This window comes from Ischnura elegans, chromosome X, assembly GCF_921293095.1.
Source record: "Ischnura elegans chromosome X, ioIscEleg1.1, whole genome shotgun sequence".
Lineage (NCBI taxonomy): Eukaryota > Metazoa > Arthropoda > Insecta > Odonata > Coenagrionidae > Ischnura > Ischnura elegans.
This window is the reverse complement of record NC_060259.1, coordinates 98,203,851-98,225,236: the sequence shown is the minus strand read 5'-3', so window position 1 is coordinate 98,225,236 and position 21,386 is coordinate 98,203,851. Positions and strand designations below refer to the sequence as shown.

At 39.8% G+C, this 21,386-nt stretch overlaps 1 protein-coding gene across 3 annotated transcripts in view; it reads right to left on the bottom strand.

The window, feature by feature from the left end:
* LOC124171042 overlaps window positions 1-20,642 on the bottom strand; it is a 130,282-nt gene extending 109,640 nt beyond the window's left edge. For 2 of the 3 annotated variants that reach the window (XM_046550188.1, XM_046550189.1), the window contains exons 1-2: window positions 20,503-20,642; window positions 12,087-12,851 (exon numbers count right to left, since the gene is read on the bottom strand). In XM_046550188.1, coding sequence (XP_046406144.1) covers window positions 12,087-12,851; window positions 20,503-20,515 — 778 coding nt within the window. In that variant the 5' untranslated portion in view covers window positions 20,516-20,642. Of the gene's footprint in view, window positions 1-12,086; window positions 12,852-20,286; window positions 20,374-20,502 lie in introns of those variants that run through there. The other variant, XM_046550190.1, reaches the window with a different exon arrangement.
* Between the last annotated feature and the right edge of the window lie 744 nt (window positions 20,643-21,386).

Genomic DNA, 21,386 nt, shown 5'->3' with positions numbered 1-21,386 from the left:
ATTTATAATTGGCCTCAGTGGCGGCGGGGTCCTTGCTAGCTAAACAAGAGGTCACGGGTTTGAGTCCCGACTGGGTAGATTTCCTCTATCTAGGGCATGGCTGTTCGTGCACATGTATTTCTTGAAGTGTTTCATTAATTAAGATAAAATTAATAAAATACAATACTGAATTACTGTTCACTCTCGACGAAAATACAAAACTTATCTGGTATTTAGCTATAACTATTTACTGATTGACTGCGGTTAAGATTGGACCCTATTCCAAACTTACGAAGTGGAGTAATGAGCATGGAAGACAAAGAAGTTTCTACTTCAACAGGTTCTTATCTATTGGCATCTCTAATCTCTCGTTAATTGGCGAATGTATCAAATTCAAAAACATAACGTACACAGAATTAAACGCCGGAGGCTAAAGAAATGAGTACACAAATTTGCGAGATATTTCATAAACATGACCATTTTTCAGTTTGCCTTTAGAGTTATTGTTTAGCGTTTACACCCATCCAGACAAGAATAAGAACCCAGGGGGATTCTTTGAAGGATACAACACACCGAAGCCGGGACCCATTAATACAACGCCCACGCTTCCGGGGAGGGGAGTGGGAAGGAAAAAGGACGGAGGCGCCGCCGCGATCTAGACAGTATACTTTCGTACAAATATTCTCCTTTCTCCGCACTGCTGATAATTCACAGAAAAGATAAAGAAAAAGTTGACTCTATTGTCAAGTTATACAAACATCTGTACGTTCATTCCAGTCAACTTCGTTGAATGACAGCACGCATTAAGAAACTAAGAACTTATGATTTAAAGTCACCCAGGAACGGCATTTTGTTCGACAGAACGCGTTTAAAAATATACATGTACTTAGCTGAGGAGAAAGAAATATATTTTACGCATAATTCTTTTTCCCGGGAACATATAATTGATCTATCCAATTTGGCTCCTAAATTTGTGGAGTGACACGTCCAATTACCATTTTTCTCAGAACCATACTGATATAGTAAACATTAAAACGTGTTTTAAAATGATAATACGCAAGTCTGAAGAAGCTTGCATCGTCCGTTATTTCTCTTTAAAAATGGAAGTAAACGATCGGATATAGCTTCCAAGTTGAGTCCATTCATCCTCTCTCGGGTTCAATTACCATCCTCCCTTCGAGCAATGCTTTCTCAAGACCCCCGCGATGGCCCTTCAAGTAAACACGAAAGCCACGAGCGAAAAGGACGCTCCCTCCAACGCTGCAAGCGTTTAAGATTCCGTCGGCCGGCGAGTCGGGCCCAATGCCCGGCAGACCTCTCGGGAGCGAAGGGGGGAGGACCATCCCTCTTTGTCCCCCTCCCCTCTACAGCCTCCCAAATAAGCGACCCATTGATAGAATCAATGAATTCACGTGAGCATGTTGAGGGGAGACATCTGGACGATTGCCAAGATGAAAAGGCTCCTACTACTTGTGCACCTCACGGAGAGTGGCTTCCATGGACAGCGGTCCCAAATCGAAAGAAACTGGCCAAAAGTCGTGTTTTCGAAAAATTTCAAGAAATATTTTAACCTTATATTCGGATTCTACAGGATATGGTCTACAAAACACACAAATAAGCTGGTATTTTTGTTCATTAGAGCGGCTGCAGGGATCCGTCAAACATGGAGCATTCACCGTAAAAAAAGACAGTTGCGTGAAATCTGTCGATTTTGAAGAAGTTCAGCGTCATGGAAGACAATTTTTACGCGATATATTGGGCCAAAAAAATGTTTACCTGAAAATATAAACACATAGTGGAACATTGATTCTATTCGGATTTTACGATGTTTACTATTTTATATTTTTTTTAACTTTTAACATTTTTTACCCGAACTTTCAAATAAAATGTACAATATCGTTTAGAGCTCTACGTTCCGCCGCGGTGTCTTTAGCACCAATACAAAGGGAATAGTATATTCAACGTAGTAGTAAAGAAAATTTTTGCTTCTATTTGCTACTCCGACCTCAGAATTGATATAACTACAATTATGCAATGCGCTGACGCGGGCGGCGGCCGGGCTGGCGCGTGGTAGGGCTCGAGGAAATCCAGTATTTATGGATATTATTAAATATTGTTGGATATATTATTTCTACAACAAATATTTACCCCATGAATAAACATCTCTTGTCATATGTAGTACATTTTATCAGTGATGGTTTCCAGTTGACCTTACCTTTTATTCACGCGTGCCCATGCTCTCCTAAAAATTGCTTAAGGACTCGAGCTGAAGGATATAATTATGGAACGAAAGTTCAGTTCGACTTAAGTTATGTTGACAGATGAAGATCTAGGAGAGCAATTAGTGATTCTGTGATGCAAAGCCACGAATATTTGAAATAAACTTCCAAACCCCGTGAATTAACCGTTTTGTATTAAGAAGGTTAAAAGGAAAGACCGATTTCAGTCCATGAGCAAACGCTATTTGGCGAGAGGTGATGGAGCCAGAGGAATTTAGAATTGCTAAGCTTGACTTCGTGGAATCAGTGGAATGACATATTAATAACGCAAACGAAAACACTTACATTCAGTCAAATTCTACTCCTTTATTAAAACCATTGATGTTAAATTTTAACCTTTAATTCCTCCCACGTCCATTTAAATCGCCATATCTTATCCTCCTCGGCATCCCCAAAAATTGAAGCCCTATGCAATGGTTTCAATAGCAGTGTATGGGTTTACTAAGTGCACTCGTTTACGTTATTTTCGATTATGACACCTAGGAAGCTTAAATGTTTCACCGGATCCTCTGCCGTCGTCTCAGTCTTAAAAATCCTTAAAACGTTTCTAATTTTTATAAAACGGTTGTCACCGTAAGCACAGCCATAGCAATTACTTTTCATGGAAATAAAATAAACAATACGATGAGAAGCTCCACAAAATAAATTCGTCGTTTTAATAACCCCAACACTAGAAAATTAACTAACGAAATAGAACGCTAAATAACCACATCATGGAATACAGCAGAACTTGGAACATAATCAACGGGATGATTCAGGGGTGGGATGGGTATTATTAAGTGCCATTTACAATACTTGAAATGCGTCAACCGCGCGGAAACAGTTGCCTACGCAATTTAAGTATGGGTTATAAGTGAGTTAAGATGAGGTGTACTTAAAGGAAGCTGGTGACACCTACACTACCACCTTAAGTAGAGAACCAACTTAAGTGGTCACTTAAGGTACTAATGTAGACCCGGCATTACAATATGGAAAACCCAAATTACTTCTAGACATCGCTTGCCCGAAATTTTCTCGCCAAAACTCAGCTCTACTCAGATTTTGCCAAAGAAAAGACGTGAAAGTGCGTTAGTTTCCTCAAGCGTAGAAGATGCCGAGTATCCTCGAAGTTTTGTAAAGAAGACTTGCAGGATTGAAGAAGAGTGCCCAGAGTGTTTTAGTGTAGTGTTGTTCGATAACCCCTGCCAAACAATTATGCTATTATTTTTGGTGCAATAGGGGTATTTGATTTATTTCACGCGTCTTGAGATGCATGAAAATTTTCTTGAAAGTGGAAATGGGTCTGTTTCGTTTAAAAAACAACACGCATTGGACTGCTTGAGCAACAAGTTAGACTTAGATGAGGACGTTAATTCAAAAGTTATCCTGAAAAAATTTGCAGAGAAGTGTTTTTTTCTTACATTATCTTAGCCGGTGGAAGGAAAGTCAAAGAAGTGACCGGTTTTTTAGAAGACAGTTCGCTCATTGGCTAAACGAGAAGTTGAAATTTCCTCCCCCTTATTTAAAAGTCTACACAGTACATCCGGTAAGTATATAAAGCGGAATTTGTACTGAGTTTAGAGTGATATACATAGAAGAAGCTACCCTCCCTATCGGCCGCTTGTCCGAGGAGGCAATGGAGGCGAGGAACAAGGGCTTAAGAAGATTCAGGGAGCACCATACAAGGAAATTTTCCAGGGTTGCAACGAATGAAGACCTGTTTAAAAGATTACTCCTAACTTTAGACCGAATGATATCAAGTATTTCTAAGGTTCAAAGAAGGAAATTACTTCAATTACCAGCCGAGGTAAAGAGTTTACTAATCCTGGAAGAATTGAGTGAGCAGAGTGAGGAAGACAGTGGTGAGGGTTTGTCGGATAGTGGTTATGAATGTATTTGAATTTTTTTCGTAAATGACTGAGAAAGAAAGGAACATTTTTGAATCATTTCTTTGACCATTAAAAAACCCAAATGAATGGAAAATCTCATTTAAGTTTTCGTATCAAATCATGTGCCCGTTAAATTGATGCCCAACCGCGTAAAGAGCTTATTGCAAGCGTGACAATAAATTTGCCGTTTAACTTGAGTTATAGAAGTTATGAGATATTTTTTATGACATTTCAATGCTTGTAATAATGTCTCCATTGAAAATTATGAAATAAGGAACCCCCTTTACAATTGCTTCCAAATCCAATGGTACGTTTCAAAGAACTATAAAATTTTCTACTTAAGTAGAATTATATGTAATAATTCTTTAAACAATTAATGCTGTACAGTAATATTAATAATAGACTTACAATATAAATTTTCAAATAATATTAGCTAATTATTTGCATCAAATACGATCAAACATATGAGAAAGTAGAAAATGTTCTCTTAGTTCATTCAAAATCAGTTGTTCAAAGATTGTCCAAAAATAAACAATGTAGTTCATTTTATATGCATATGTGTTTCAAATAACTCATTCAGTTGTACAAGATCTATAATTTTTATTTACTATCGCATGGATAATCTCAAATTCCATTGTTAAAAAATTAATTGTTTAAACAAAATGTGAAATAACAAAAAAAGTAATGCAAATACATAAAATAGTTATAAATCCAGAATTATCGGATAAAAAACAATGCAAATAGACCTTTAGGTGAAATATATGCATGATAATAACGGCGTAATTAATTTTGTCCAGCTTTTTTCTAATTGGGACCACTATGCGGCGTCGGATTCAGGCAGTGTTCACTAGGGTGCCTCGTTTTACCACTTTTTTTAGGAGCGAATCGTAATACCCGGCAAAAGTTGCGTACCCGGGGGGGCATTACAGATATGATTTTATTTCAAAATCGGTTAATATCTTATGTTCGCCATTTTGTCTTGAAATTTCGAAATTTTCAACGAAAAACGTTAAAAATGTAAATAATTTAAATTTGGTTTCAGCAAGCACTCATTTTTTCCAATGGTGTATAACATTGGTCTTTCCTTGATATTTAAGACCAACTACGTCAGCTCTATTCCTTTTAATAATCGAGAAAATGACCTTTTATCGTGTCCCCGAAAGCAGTTTTTGTAGGTAGGCAACCCGCAACACGCATTGTCATTCTACTCTATGTATGCGATAAATGACGCGAAATAGAGATGTTTTTCAGTCAAAAACGTGTAAATGATGTCTGAAGTAGTCAAGAGTAGTCACTAGGGTGAGTGTATGCTCTTTTATGCCATCGCCGACTATATTGACCATATTTTCGTGTAAGAAGATATCACTGAAGTTTCTGTCAAGGTATGTGCCGTTTAGAAAAAAGCGTCTATTTTAGTAGTTACGTAAACCAGAGTACTTCAACTTATCTCACGCTACATGATGAAAACAATATGGCAAATTAAATCCTATAGAGTAAAACGGTATTTCAGAAAACATAGGAAGACTTATAAGTCTTTTACTAAGGAGTACTTTTACTTACGTTTGGCAAGTCACAACTTATGAGATGAAATGACACCACTAGGAGCTTTTCACATTCAGGCAGTTTTGAAACTAGTTATGTTAGCTGTGTATTAATACGGGGTGGAAAAAGCGCGGTCAATGTGGGCGGAGAGAGTTTGAAACGGCAACTCAATGAAAAGCAGATGGGAAATAGCCCAGTGCATAGGTTTTCCCGACATTTCTTCCAATTTTCGCAGGAAACCACCCTTCCAGCCCGCATTGGTGTTCGTCCCGTCATACCCAAGAACTATATTGCTTAACGTTATGTCGCTATATTGGTCTTGAACTATAATTCCAGCTTTTAAAGCTGCGTTAAGTACAGTGGATGTAATGTGTGCTGCAGCCCTCCCCCCCCCCCCACTTACGCTATATCTCTGGTGAATTATGGCAGTCTTATTGTTAGTCAAGTCTAATTCGACTATGGACTTTCTTTCTCTTGGTTTGGTAAATGACACATCCTTAGCGCACCACTCGTCATGGTTTTCCTCATCAACTTGAGTATCCTCAAATTATTCACAATCATTCAAATACGACAACCGTTGATTCAGATGATTTGAGTTTAAGCCTCTCATTTATATGGTTACGTTCAGCCCTTTCTCGCGTTTTTTGACGTAGGGATGTCAACAGTTCCAATTCGGATTATTCTTGGACCTCGCTGTTCCATTAGGAACTGGTACTCTAGGATAGAAACATTTTTTTCTTGTGTCAGACACAATTGGGAAAGTTGGCACATTTGCAGAAGGCTATATCAAATAGTTTCGTCGCCTCCTTAGTAAAAGACTTTTATAAGTCTTCCTATGTTTTCTGAAATACCGTTTTACTCTATAGGAGTTTATTTGCCATATTGTTTTCATCATGTAGCGTGAGATAAGTTGAAGTACTCTGGTTTACGTAACTACTAAAATAGACGCTTTTTTCTAAACGGCACATACCTTGACAGAAACTTCAGTGATATCTTCTTACACGAAAATATGGTCAATATAGTCGGCGATGGCATAAAAGAGCATACACTCACCCTAGTGACTACTCTTGACTACTTCAGACATCATTTACACGTTTTTGACTGAAAAACATCTCTATTTCGCGTCATTTATCGCATACATAGAGTAGAATGACAATGCGTGTTGCGGGTTGCCTACCTACAAAAACTGCTTTCGGGGACACGATAAAAGGTCATTTTCTCGACTATTAAAAGGAATAGAGCTGACGTAGTTGGTCTTAAATATCAAGGAAAGACCAATGTTATACACCATTGGAAAAAAGAGTGCTTGCTGAAACCAAATTTAAATTATTTACATTTTTAACGTTTTTCGTTGAAAATTTCGAAATTTCAAGACAAAATGGCGAACAGAGATATTAACCGATTTTGAAAAAAAAATCATATCTGTAATACCCCTCCGGGTACGCAACTTTTGCCGGGTATTACGATTCGCTCCTTAAAAAAAGTGGCAGAACGAGGCATCCTTGTGTTCACCTCCCTCAAGGAAAACGTGTCGAAGCGTCGGAATCCACGCTTTACCAGAGAAGTCCAGGTTAAGCAGGTTTTGTGCAGAACAACCACCGAGGCATAATGAATGATACGTTCAACCGATTCAGGCGTGATATAGTAGAGTTCGACATATTGAAATAAAAGGCAGTTGCATTTTTCCAAAAGCATTTAACGCGTCTTAGGAAAATTTCAATAAAGAATGATCCCCAACAGTTAAAATAAAGAGTGTTTGCTTCGAAATAAACTATGATTTCATAAGTACTTCCTAGAGGGAGATCGACAAAGTAAGAGAGTTTCTATAGATTAACAAGTCGATTCAACAGACATGTGGTGAGGGGGGCTAGAGAACAACCCACTCCCAAAATGATTCGCGTGGGAGTGATATGACTACTCTCTTGGCATCTATTATAAATTCTACATGGAATTCCATTATATAAGTCCTTATTGTTCTTCGGAAAAAAAATCTTATACCTATCCGATCGGCAAAACACCTCTCTTATTTAATCGTTTCTATTTGAACCATTAATATACTGAGGCTCTAAGCTGGAACTCCCCGTCTCACTCTGAATGATTCCTGTTCTTAATTGCCCAAGTTGCCTAAGCCTAGAAGGTAGCCTCCTAATCTATAGTGGCTGCCATTATAATTCACGAAAAATCGGGTAACGCTCTTTGTTCGCTCGTAGTGGTTTTGGACGATTAGTGAAGCTATACTTTGTTTACTATTACGCTCAACATTAAATAAATTTTCCCCGAGCGTTCCATGCACTCGAATTACGGCCTGACGAGGCACCACCTCCCTGTCACTTTTTCGTTCGAAAATCTTCCCACGACACACTTGACGAACCGATGTATCTTTAGGGCCAGGCCACTTATATTTCTTGAACGTATTGTCCACGAAAGGTTGAAAGTTATCGTAACTGCCACCTAATTGAATTCGAAGATTTAGAAGCCATGTTTTCCAGAGGAGTCCAAATTTAAAGAAAAAACACGAAAATATGACAATTGAGAATCGACACCAGTTACTCTAAAATGATCATTATCTAATATTTTATTCTTTTTCCGCTTTAATCTCGGATAGTAATTGGGACCCTTAATAGGAAATGTCTAGATCCACGGTAGTCAACTGGCAAGGTGGCTTACCAAGGCACGATGAATGATTATCAAAAATCTTAAATAAAAACCACAGCATTTTTAATGAAATAAACCATGATATAGATGAGTATTTCCTGTCATAAGGCTTGAAAAAAGAGAAATTTTACACACATGAAATCATAAAAAGAAAAAGTTCATGACGGTTTACAAATCATCTTGAATAACTTGGGAATGTGATGGTACCATGAATGATTCGGTGAAACCGATAGCAGATCGAAATAAAAGTAAACAGTGTGCAATTGACCACAGTTTAAAAAGCAGCCTTATTTCCGACACAATTTTCACTGCACAATCCTCATGAGACATGGCATATAAAAACTGCGCTATGACTTCAAAAAGCTCATTGTTACTTTTCATTTCGATGTGTTGGACTATTATGCAATACCGCTGGGCAATACCAGGTAAAGGACATAACCGTACCCTATGTCCAGTTTCCACAAATTAAGTAAAGTAGACCGACGCGTTCCGCCATATTTCGGCATAATAATGAGTACTTGGGGAACATCAAACTTTAACTATTACGAAAAACAGCTTAACCTTCCATTACATGACATTAACTACAACTTAGGAAAAAAGAAAGAAAATATTTACATCTTGCAAATGAATTTTCACAAAAAAGCCTGAAATTCATAACTGGCAAATAACAGAAATTATTTAATGCGCGTAATTCCCTTTAAAAATAAAATAACCAATGGATGCCTGAATGAGATCTCATGACATCCCTTCCCGGAGGAATGTATTCCTTAAATATGAACACTCGAATTCCATGTACTCTGAAGAAATGTGTAATAAATATGGAACTTTCGAATTCATGTACGAAACGACTCGGTTGACAAATGCTTCCGGCCTCCCCCTATTCGAGGAAACACTGGTGAAAATACAGAAATATCCGGTAGCGGAAATACGTCATCTAAGTATTTGAAATGTGTGACATCGATAGCAAAAAATCAGCACGCATTTACGCAGCAACACAAGATTCAACAACATTAATTTTAATACTGATAATAGGGAAAGGTACGTTAAAACCTGAGCAGTATTGTCATTGTACATATACCGTTGTAACAAGTAATATGACAAGTATTTATCCATAAAAAAAGGCTCGTGGGGTATTTTAAGATCCCCAGTGTTTTTCAAATGCAATGTTTTATGTAATAAATAATGTTACGAACTGAAATATTTGGTAATTTCCCATAGTAGTTTTACACAGCTAGTAAGTACACAGCCGCTTTTTTAAAATTAGTTAATTTCAGGTAAGAAGATATATTTCCCGCCCGTGGCGTCTAAAAATGCCCCACGCTCTCACTTATATCATCAAGTGAAGCGCGCCTAAATAAGGATTAAAATGCCCATCTGCATTTTATTACCTTTCGACATTATCTCGTTCACGAGAAAGAAGCCATTAGTATCTAATCACATTTTAAGGAATATGAAATATAATCAACATTTTACATAAATAATTCAAATATTTTTAGTTTTCCACCACATTCAATCATAATTTAATAACCTTTCCCTTATAAAAGAAGATATATTAGCAAATAGTTTCGTGGATTATCTTTGAAGAGATATAATCACTGCGCGCCCTTCAGAGAGCTTGGAGTAAATGTGAATATAAATATTGAGCTATTAAGAACCATCACCTTGGATAAGTATTATCATAGAGTAAGTATATATACTTACTCTATGGTATTATCTAGTTTCAGCAAATACGTATATTCTTTTTCAATTATCTTCAACTTCGACGTCCATAAATGAATAATAATGATTATTAAATCGATGAGATTAAATATCGTTAGGGAATACGACAAGCATGAAATGGGTACGAAGATAAATGATCGGGTCCACCGAAAGCTTGGTCAGCAGCTGGTCCAATTAATCAATCCAACTCCAACGCAAATAAAGCAGCGGTGGATCCAAAAACAATGATTTTAAAGGGCGAGCCACGAAAAGTTGAAGCATGCAGCCGGAGAGACTTCGGTGAAATGCACCAAGTAAAGCCTGAATCGCGCCATCATTTTTTCCATCTATCTGTGTAATAGCTCCGTCAATAGTTCATCAGGGACCAAAAAACTAAACGCTCAACCCATACTTCTGTGAAACTCACGTCCGTCCCTTTATTCATCGCTTCTTCCGTCGCACTCACAATTGTCATTCCATTAACCCTCTCTAACGGCCTGTTTACACGGTACAGTAACACGTACGCGTTAATGCCTAAATGTATGAACGCGAGAATGAACGCCATAATGCACCGTGTAACCACCCAACTTGTGCGATTGCATGCGCAGAAAATTGAACCTGTTCTAATTTGGTTCATGCATTCGCACATGTTCCGTTACGGTCCACAAAAATCATTCATGCAAACAGACATTAACTCGTATGAGTTGATGTATCATGTAAACAGGCCTTAAGCCAGACTTTCTTCTGGGAGAAATCAAATTTCAAGATTTCATTTTGAAAACTTGAAAACTTGAAAATTTTGAAATTTTGAAAACTTGAAAATTTTGCACTCAATCATAATCATCGTGGCAGATAAATGTTTCGTCATTAAAATGTTCACCACAAAATGATACGTAGTTTAAGTATTTCCTAAATACGGCTAAAAATGTTTACATTTTTGGTGTTGCTCAGAAGTAAAATTGGGTTATAATTGGTTAAAAGTCTACGTAGCGTTACAAAATATGAATTCAAATCTCTGGAGCCATCGCGGGAAATGATCGAAGGGAGACGATCATTTTTCCGTCATCATTGGAGCGATCACTGGAGCTGTCCCTCGAAAGGGGCGGAAAAAATGATGGTGCGATACAGGCTTAAATAAGGAAGAAGAACGATCACACATGATGACGTAAACTAAATATTTTTCAAGAGCAAAAAAATACCAAGGATAATATTTATATACATTTGATCGAGGAAAATTTGTATTATAAAATTAGCATTCTCAAATAGAAAATGATGTAAATCAGATTCATAGAGTGTGAACCCTCTGAGTAAACAAACAGAGCACTAAAGGTGGCTACATAGTAACTAAATACTTTGTACAACATTGAAACTCACGACTAAAATATTTCTGTCAAAATTGAAGAAATTGTATATTGAGTAAATTTAAATGGATTGCATGAAATCTATGAGCTTTCGTCCTAAGTATTAAATTCAATGGAAACACCATTTTCTCTCAGTATACTATACAAGTAAACAAAAGCCGTCGTCAGAATGGGCTCATTGCGATCCCCCGAGCAAAAAAAGGCCAGAGAGGAAGGGTGGGGGATCGCGTAAACTGGGATTTTTCCATTTCATTGTTGGCCATATGCTTAGGAGAAGGCGCGGAACTAGGACGGGGAAAAGGGGGCAGGTGCCCCGGGCGGCGGATTTCAGGGCGGCAAAATTTGAAAAGGTTATTAAATAAAAGTTTCTTAATTTTTCTAATTAATTTATTCAACAATAACTATGAATTAATGAATTATTAAACAATAAATATAATAAAACTTCTTAATAGCAAACACACAGTGTGCAATTTCAACAACCGCATCTCAAAAAAATAGCTTACGGACGTATGATATTTTAGTGGTGGGATAGAGGGAGGGATCAGGGGATTCCTCGGGTGGGGCAAAGATCAGGGAAACTGTTCTTTGCCCCCCTAACAGAACTAACTCCTATTTCCGGCCCAGTTCAGGAGTTGAAAATCGTCCTAGTTTGGATTTCCTCCGCACCCTGGTCTGCGGCGAAGAGAGGGAAGGAGCTTGCTTACCTTTGCTGCTGCACCGATGGCATCTCTTGCGCGCGTGGTGCCTCCACTCGTGCGAGCCATCCCGCACCTCCCGCGAGCCCCAAGCGCGGCTACTTGCACCCACCGCACCCTCGCCCTTCCGCCGGGCGCCCCACGTGCCGCTCCCCCGCGGCTCCTCGCGTCCCGCTCCCCCACGCGCCGCACGACCCTCCCGCACCACGAACGTGCCGATGGAGTGACGGCGCCGGCCCGCGCACAAATTGTAGTACTGCGCCCCCGCACCGTCCGTTTCGTCGGCGCCGCAGGGGATGGCCGCCTCGGCACCCGGACCTGCCGCTCCCCGTGCACCCTCGGGCCGCGGCGGCGCAGGAAGGTTGTAGTACACCATGTCGTCGGCGAAGTCCGAGTCTCGGGAGGAGCGGCGGGCGCGGGGCGGCTCGTCGGCGGCCACCGGCTCCGCGTCCACCGGCAGCCGCGGATGGCCCATCACCAGTTGCCGGATGTCGGCGCGAGTGCCGCGCGCCGCGCCGCCCAGCGAAGACGGCACCAGAAAGCGGAAGGAGCGGCGGGATGTGGGACCGGCGGAAGGGGAGCGGAGCGGCGCGGCAGCCTCGGCCGTGGGCGTGGCTGGCGCCGAGTGCACGCGGGTGCCGCTCGCCGCGCCGCCGGAGGACGTGGTGGAGGAGGCGGAGGAGTGGGTGGCGCCCATGATGCGCAGGAAGCGACCGCCGGCGGCGCGGAGGGATGCCGCTCCCGACGCCGGGAGGGTGAAGTAGGACGGGTTGTCTGAAAAGATAGACAGGGATGAGCAAATCACGATTACCAATATTCTTGCGATACAAGGCAAAGTTTTGCAAATGAAACAAAATTTATAATTATTTTTGAAACATTAGCATAGAAATAGTTTATTCTTAGTAGATGAATAAATAATTGTACAGTGCGATCTGGGTAATCCAACACATTTGCAGCCGTGGCATGGCCGGATTATTGGAAACGTACAGGAAACAAACACGGTGCACAAAAAACGTTTTAAGGCGTAATTTTGCAATTAAATACAAATTGTGACTCCAACTGTCCCAACTACTTAGGGTGTGAGTCAAGGTAGATAGCCAAATATATAATAAAGATTATGGTCGATAATGGGAGAATTAACCCTGGACATCACTGTGACTCCGCAAAGAACAGTTTAACCTCATTCGAATATGCAGCGTGGAAGTCATAAGGGAATTAGTTACATACAGAGTTATAAAACAAATACTTACTATGGATTGAAAATCATTTATTTAAAACTGACGAAATTATGCTAGCGGAAGGGAGGTCGCCAGCCCTACACGCCGAATTACTGGACGTGTCAGGGCCGGGTTACTGATTGCACTGCACTTAATAACTCGAATTTGAATGGAAATCAAACGATTTTCAAGATTTTTGGTGACGAAAAATCATAGCTTCTATTGGAATCTGGAGCCATCGCTAGCATCGAGTCGAGATATACAAATATCGAAGTAAATCTCATAGCACATTTACTTGCAAAGAACGGCAGAGGGAATTTTTCTATATTTTTTTTGATAGTATGGTATTTATTAGGAAACGAGGTGCAATTATCAGCATATGGCCACAATTGGAGTCGCGGAGGGTGGTTGACGATAAGGGTACCCCAGTTCACCTCTTTTTCCTCCAAGTGAATATATTATCATGGTAATACCCAGCAGTATTAGTCTAATCGATTAAATATTAGTTGTGTTTTTTCACGTTGTTTCATTTTATGTTTCAGTTTCATTAAATTTTCAAAATATTGTATGCAAAACTTTTAAATTGAAATTCATATTTTCCTCTAAGATCGACCATGATTTTTGGTACAAATACATCGATAATAATGGCTGTTGACATTCAATCCACAATATGCCACCGCAATACTAATATTCGCTTTTTCAATCACTAAAATGAATTATTAACGAACCACCTGAAATTTAGTGTATACCCAAAAATAGTATTTACAGCCTTAAACCCGGAAGCAATTGATAATTACGGGCTCAAGGGTACTTGAACGATACAAAGCCTCTTCGTCAAAACTTTCGTGGGTGCTCGTCATGTCGAATAAAAACTTTTGGGCTATGTCGCCGCATCAATTCTTGGGTGGCCCCAACGTCTCCCGACCGATGCTGGTCGCTTTCTCAAGTTGTTCTAATTCAAAATTAGAATCCCTTGTGAAAGCGACCAGAATCGGTCGGGAAACGTAGGGGTCACACAAGAATTGACGCGGCGACACAGCCTAAAAGTTTTTATTCAACATGATACACACCTTGAAAAAAATTCACGGTGCAAACATCCATTCTTTCCAGGTTTAAGGGTGCAAATTAAATTTTTGGGTGACCCTCTCAAGGTTAAGTTTCAGGTGGTTCCTTAATAATTCATCTTATGGTTAGTGATGAAAAATGAGAATATAAGAATTGACGCTCACATTGCGGTTTGAATGCCATTATTTGTCATTATTGATGTATATTAACTCAAATATGCTCGATCTGTCCATAAAATATGGATTTCACCTATAGGTTCATGTAAAAATTATTTTATATAAGAAAATTTGAGATGCACACAAGTTTTCGCCGAAATAGAAGCAACCAACGGAGATGGGCGGAAGCTTCAGTGAAGGAGGACCTTCCCCCGGATCAACTGTCATCGGCTATTAGCAGCCCTACTCAGTGAGAAGCGACCCAAAATCGTCCGCCTAATGAGCACGATCGCCCAGCAGGGACTTCCTAATCAGCCGGCAGCTCACAATGACATAAAGGAAGCGATCGGGACACGATGCAGTACAACGCTCTTCCGCACTTCCCTTGCCGGACAACAACGCCGCTGGCGAAAATGCAGCCTTAAGAAGGGTATGGAGTCTGTTAGGCGAGCTCTGGTCTGCAGAAATGTTGAATGAATTTCAAATGAAATTTCCTTATCCAAATTATGAATGAAATTAGAACGATATTTAACCAACCCTAAACGCGTATTGTGAAGACGTCACCCATCAATTCGGCAATGAACGGCGTTTTGCCGAATCTAATAACTCTAGATCTTAATGCCAAATTCGGTAGTAGTAGTTTTAGAAAACTTTTTACTTCAATTCTTCAGAACAATTCAAAGGCCACAATGAAACCTAGTGTTATAAGGCGTTCATAAGCTTTGTTTTCAAAATGCTTCAAAATCTAATTGCGAGATGATTTCACTTATATTTTGAAATTTTGATCCTTCGACATCGTGAAGATATCGAGAGTGCAAAGGGATGAAACGATGAACAGCGTGATATGGAGTCTATCATTGTACAAAGGGTGCGGCATCGTGGAGCCAATGAAAGGAGCATGAGAATAGATTGTTTGAGGCAATGAGACAAATGAATAGCGCGAGAATGGCGGACAAATGGAAGTTGGATGCAGGGCGGGCGAAGAGGGAACTGCCGGATGTGATAACAAACAGATAGCGATCGGAGGTGAAGCAGCGCGAGGGGCCGGGTTTCTTTGCGCTTCTACTGCATGCTACTGTCACCGAGTACAGCTATGCTACACAAGTATTGGTACCCTAGTTTGACACACCCACTAATTGCATTTCAAGGAATTTTCTATACAATGCAGAATAGATATGCATGCGTTTCAAAAGATTAGATAATATTTTTTAAATATTTCCCAGTGGTGCAATAGAGTATGTGCACATTTTTGGGAAGTGATCTTAAAAAAGAATTTACACCTCAATTAGGCTAAATTCCGAGTCTGAGAATAGAGAGGTACTTTTTAAGCGAGATATTAATTATTAAAATTTGCAAAATTAATGATGCGCTGAAACACCAGTCGGCCATATTCTCAAGGCTGTGACGTCATTTTGTTCGACGTGTTCTCAGGCATTCCTAGTTCTTTAGGGTGAGCCCCTCTACAGCGTATACTGAGTTTGGAAAGAAGCCATGGAATGCCTTATGAACTAGATTTAAAGTGTGTACATGCCATCATCTACATCTTTTAATTCATTTGTTTCTCGGTTACGCTGACGACAAGACTCAATCAAGTTTTCTACCTCGAACTACCTAATCGTATTTCTTACTCCTCGGTTCTCGCATTTGCGTTCGTTTGCAGATTTATAGTGACATTAAAATTAAGAGACACTTAAACAGTGATGATCCTTGAAAATAGTACGACTTAATTCGTGAAAACTAAGTCACTAATTAGTAACTAACTTAGTAACTGTACCCGTACTACTAACTAAAAAACGGAAAATTAATTTTCGATAAAAAGTGATAGTTTGGGTATTCAAAATGTTTGTAATTTAATTCCAAACACAGTGATGCTAATATTTTCCAAATCGGATGTGAAATAAGCTCATTATTACGTATCACAAGTCGGGACTACTTTTTGGAAATGCACCGCGCGCAGGGATTCCTCGCTTAATGGATAGTCATAACCGGTCATAACAAGACACTTGTATCTTGAAAACCAATAAACTTATGCTGTGAAGAAATATAAAATGAACCAATTATTAAATTGTGCTAACAAATGCTTCGAGAAGCATATTGAAACCGAATGAATGAAAAGTAATCGTCTGATCTAACTATCAAACATTTGATTTCCAGCCCGAGAGATTTCCGTCATTCATCCGGACCAAGTTTTCAATAACCAATTTTTAGATATACCTCACAAATGCTATTCATAAACCTCAACCAAGCAAATGTACATCTGACTGACATATCTATGTTAGCGAATTGAAAATAACTTGTAGAAACATTGAGATAATCAGAACTCTGCTTTTGAATACATTAATTCTACGAAAGAACAAATACGTCGACTAAAAGTGCGTTTTTTTTTAAAGAAATTAAGATCAGATTACTGCTTAAACTGGACCAAAATGTAACTTCAGTTATTTGTGCTTACGTTTAAAACCTTAAATAGCCCAGAAGAAGAAGAACCCAGCTCAGTAACGGCAATTTAATAATTAACTATGGATATTCATCCAGTCACCACGGGCCATAACTGAATATGAAAAATTATTTTTCGCGAGTCAGTAGGTTAAATAATAATAGAATAGAAAATATTTAAATAGATAAATTAAATTATGATCGGTATTTGAAATGACAATAATACAAATATCGATAGTTATCTACCTACCGGCACTTTTACTACCGTAAACCTTCGAATCGTGCTAACAAACTTTTGGCCAATTACCTACTGTAAACATTCTTACTTAATTCACTTATGTTAGACCTAATTTCCGATGAGTTTTCCCGTCCATTTCTCTTTATTATGAATGAGATAAGACCACAAAAAAGCTCCAGTTCAACATTAAAACTTCGTGCCGAGGCATGTAGGTATAGTCCAACATAATCAGCACGGTCAATCATTGAAGCATCCACCTTCGGGATATTATTTGAAGAAACCCTCACGAAACCTGATTCCATGATAAGCACTTAAACGTATTTCCCTTTAGACAGATCAGATCCACCAACTTTTTCCAATGCACACGTAGTTTATTGAATCATAAACACGATCATAACACGATAAACACCTTGCACTCTGATGAGATAGACCAGAATGACGTCACATACCGAGGAGCCAATAGATGAGCGTTTTCGTCTGCCTAATATCGTTGCGAAAACAATGCATATTAAATAGTAATTATTAAACAAACTAAGCAACAATTAATGCTGTTAATCGAAAGTAATGATATTTACGATACACTTTATCGAATAAACTGCATTTCAATCGTATTCCTCCCGAGTGCACATACTCTATTTTCAGCAGGAAGGCGAAAAGAAATGTTTATGACTATTTCAAGGAACTTTCCCATAAAATGCCAACACCGACGACCCTGAAAAACTAACACCATTTACTTAATCAACGCAGTATTTAAAAAAAAGACTGTTTGTACTTTCTTGAATAGGATTTTCCTTCATTATTTTCGAACAGGGCCCATGAATTGTGGGACTTCGTATTCCGAGATGAAGAAGGAAACAGAATCGTATGTGAGGAGCGAGCGGCAATAATTATTACAACCCATGAGTCCGTTATCTTAAACAGTTAAAAAAGCATATTATGATTTACCTTAGTATCTATATAAAATTATGCTTGTTAAAAAGTTTGTCTTGAACATGATTGACGGATTTAATTTTTAGAAAGCATAAACAATGCAAACACCTAGCATAAACCAACAAATAGGAACAAAAATATGAGAAAAATACCTTGAAATAAAATTTTCAAATCCTGACTTTTCTCACATATTTTAACTGTTGAATATTGCTTATGGCAACCTAAAGAATAGAACACATATTTTTTTTAATATCGCAGCTTTTAGGGGAATAGTCGGGAGATCGCAAACGCAGAGCAATTACTAAAACCGATAAATTACTAAATTCATGAATTCTGGGGGATAGAGATCGATTTTGAGGTAATTTTGAAGCATTTATCCATTGGTGCAGTTACCTCACGCTTTTGGAAGTATGAAAGCTCGAGGGATGACTGAGCATCTGTGCGCATTGTGCTCTGCTCTGTTGCCGTCGTTCCCTCTAGTCTCGCACCCCTTGCGATAAATGGACCAGCAGTCACCTTGGAGGTGGCCGTAGCCCAACAAACCACTTCGCATTATCATTCAATGTAGCCTTATTTCAATGACAAAGCAATAATATCCATGCACAAACGTGGCTAGATTAGGTCTCTATCATTTAAACGTCAAAAAAAAGAACTGCAGATGATCAAAAACAAGTAGAGGCCTGGTTACACGTTACATTAACACGTACAAGTTAATGTACGTTTGCGTGAATGATTTTGGTGGACCGGAACGGAACATGTGCGAATGCATGAACCAAATTAGAACAGGTTCTATTTTCTGTGCATGCATTCGCACAAGTTGGGTGGTTACACATTTTGGCGTTCATTCTCGCGTTCATACATTTAGATATTAACCCGTACGTGTTAATCTTTCGTGTAACCAGGCCTTAAGAAGGCTTTCTGGCCAGCTTAGACAAACTCCATTCCGGATAAATTGCGGATTCTAATTGCAATTTCAGTTAGCATATTAGGTGATAAGGGGCATAAGGACTAAAAAAATTCGATTGGATGTTGGATAAGAAGATATCACAACAACTAATGGATGCTCACTTGAGTGCCATAAATCATCAAAAACATTGAACGTCTACGAATTTCATTATTTCCACAATTTTTAATTGCAAATCTGCAAAAATTTGAGACGATTGAATGTGTAAAAAATAAAGTTTAAAAGTTTGCCCGATAAAATTTTGTCGTTTAAAAAATATTTTACTGGCAAAGCTGTTTTCAAATCATTGATAAAAATGCGAGAGAGTGCAGTGCGACTAGGTAGTCGGTAGAGCTTATACAAGATGAACTTACCTAATTATTACGAAGGTTCAAGGGAATACAGCGAATTTGGATCGATATCATTGAGAAAAGAAATTAGCAAAACTTTCAAGAAATGCATAATTAACTAATCATGGAAAAATTTCACGAATTTAAGTGCTATATTTTAAATGTTAGTGACTTGTCATTTTAAGGGGATATATACTTCACAGATTCGGAAAATATTCTCATCAAATAGGTACCAAAAGAGAAATTATTAATCCTATAATTAAAATCGACGAAGATGATGAATGAGGATATTTCCACCAACAATATTGGTCACAGGGATAGGGAAAGACAAAAAGTATATATTTTCTCATGGAATGTCTAACAAGCGAATAATAGAAAAAATTTAGACTAGCAAAATATAACTTAAGTCTACGTATTCAAAAATCCGTGGCATTAGCCGAATTTACGACCAAGATGAGATACACGAAAAATGGAGGTATATACCTTCGGTTTAATTGCTAGTAATACCTTCAGACGGGGTAGTTTCCCTGACGCTATCCCAGAACATCATACGCATGAACACGAAATTCACGGATAAACTAAAGCACAAAAACTTTCTGCCTCGCTCCCATTATCTCCACCGGGGACACCTCCACTGCCTCATGGGTCGCCGGCGAAGCGAAATTTCAAACAACCAACGCATTGGTTACGGACCCACGGAGATAAGGGCCACTCACTCAAACCGCAAACACGGCGAGGGATCACATGAAAAAGATAAGCCGCATGGACACGATCAACACTGCATAGCGTAGCACTCCGGAAGATGCGCGTTCCGAGACCGCGTCCACGAGGACCCTGTGGCCGGGTGCGGCTCCCGAAGACCGCGTCGAACTCACCGGCCACACCTGGAGAGCGGGGAGGACGAAGGGGTGCGGGCCTTCTCTGCACGAAGCGCGGAATCCTGGCGTCGGCCTCACGGGGTCCTCAGGCCTGAGCTACCTGGCGCGGAATGGACCTCGGAGGGAGTCACGAGGAGACGCTAACCGCCTTTATGGATTCCGGAGAGCGAGTGGCGAAGGGTCGGGCTGGGAATACATAAAGAGCCCCCTTACCCATGGCTTCCATTGTGTCCGCCTCGGCTCCTCGGTGGCACGTAGAGCGGCCGGACGTGCGGTGGCTGTCTATTCCCCGCGCGGCATGGACACTCGGCTGCCTCGTGGAACACGCTGCGACGGGGCTTATGCTCGCAGCAGCCGCCCCCGGCTCACTGAGGAGGCGACGGGGGAGCTGGCTCCGCGTCCCGCCCCCCACCCCACCCCCGCCGCGGCCCACTTCGCTCCTCCCCACGCGTCGTGATCCCAAATACACCGTGCGTGGAGGGCGACCCTTGGGGAACGCCAGGGAACAGCCTCTGGGAAGGAGACATGGGCCCACGGGCCATGTTTACAGCCTCGACTGGGTGGAAGTGCGCTAAATATACTCGGGCACGGACCAAGGAGTACTTGTTCATGATCAAATACACAGTTATTGGAAAGTAGGTAGGTAGATGAATCTATAATAATAATAATGTCGTCTTTATTACAAGCGGATTTTAGAATTAGGTAGTCCCTACTTTCAAATAACTTGTTTGACAATCACCTATATCCATGGCTGGGAAAACGTTCAAAAATTCATCCCTCCCGTGAACGAATGAAGACCACAACAGAATTTATCGCGATCTAAAGATTGGTCTCTCGTAAGTCAATTTATTTACTTCGATTCTGCCACATAATTACCTCGTATCATTGTCGTAGTATCTGCATGTAGCTAAGTGCATGTAGGAGAGCAATAAATACTCACCTCTGTCACATACCCCAGCCTCGCAGGGTATCATGAAGACGAAATCTACCTATCTAGTTACTTATATTGTTATGTAATTGATGAATAAATTATTCCGGACGTGACCGTATAGTAGTTACTTTGCACTAGTACAGAGCAGATTCATCTTCACCGGGTG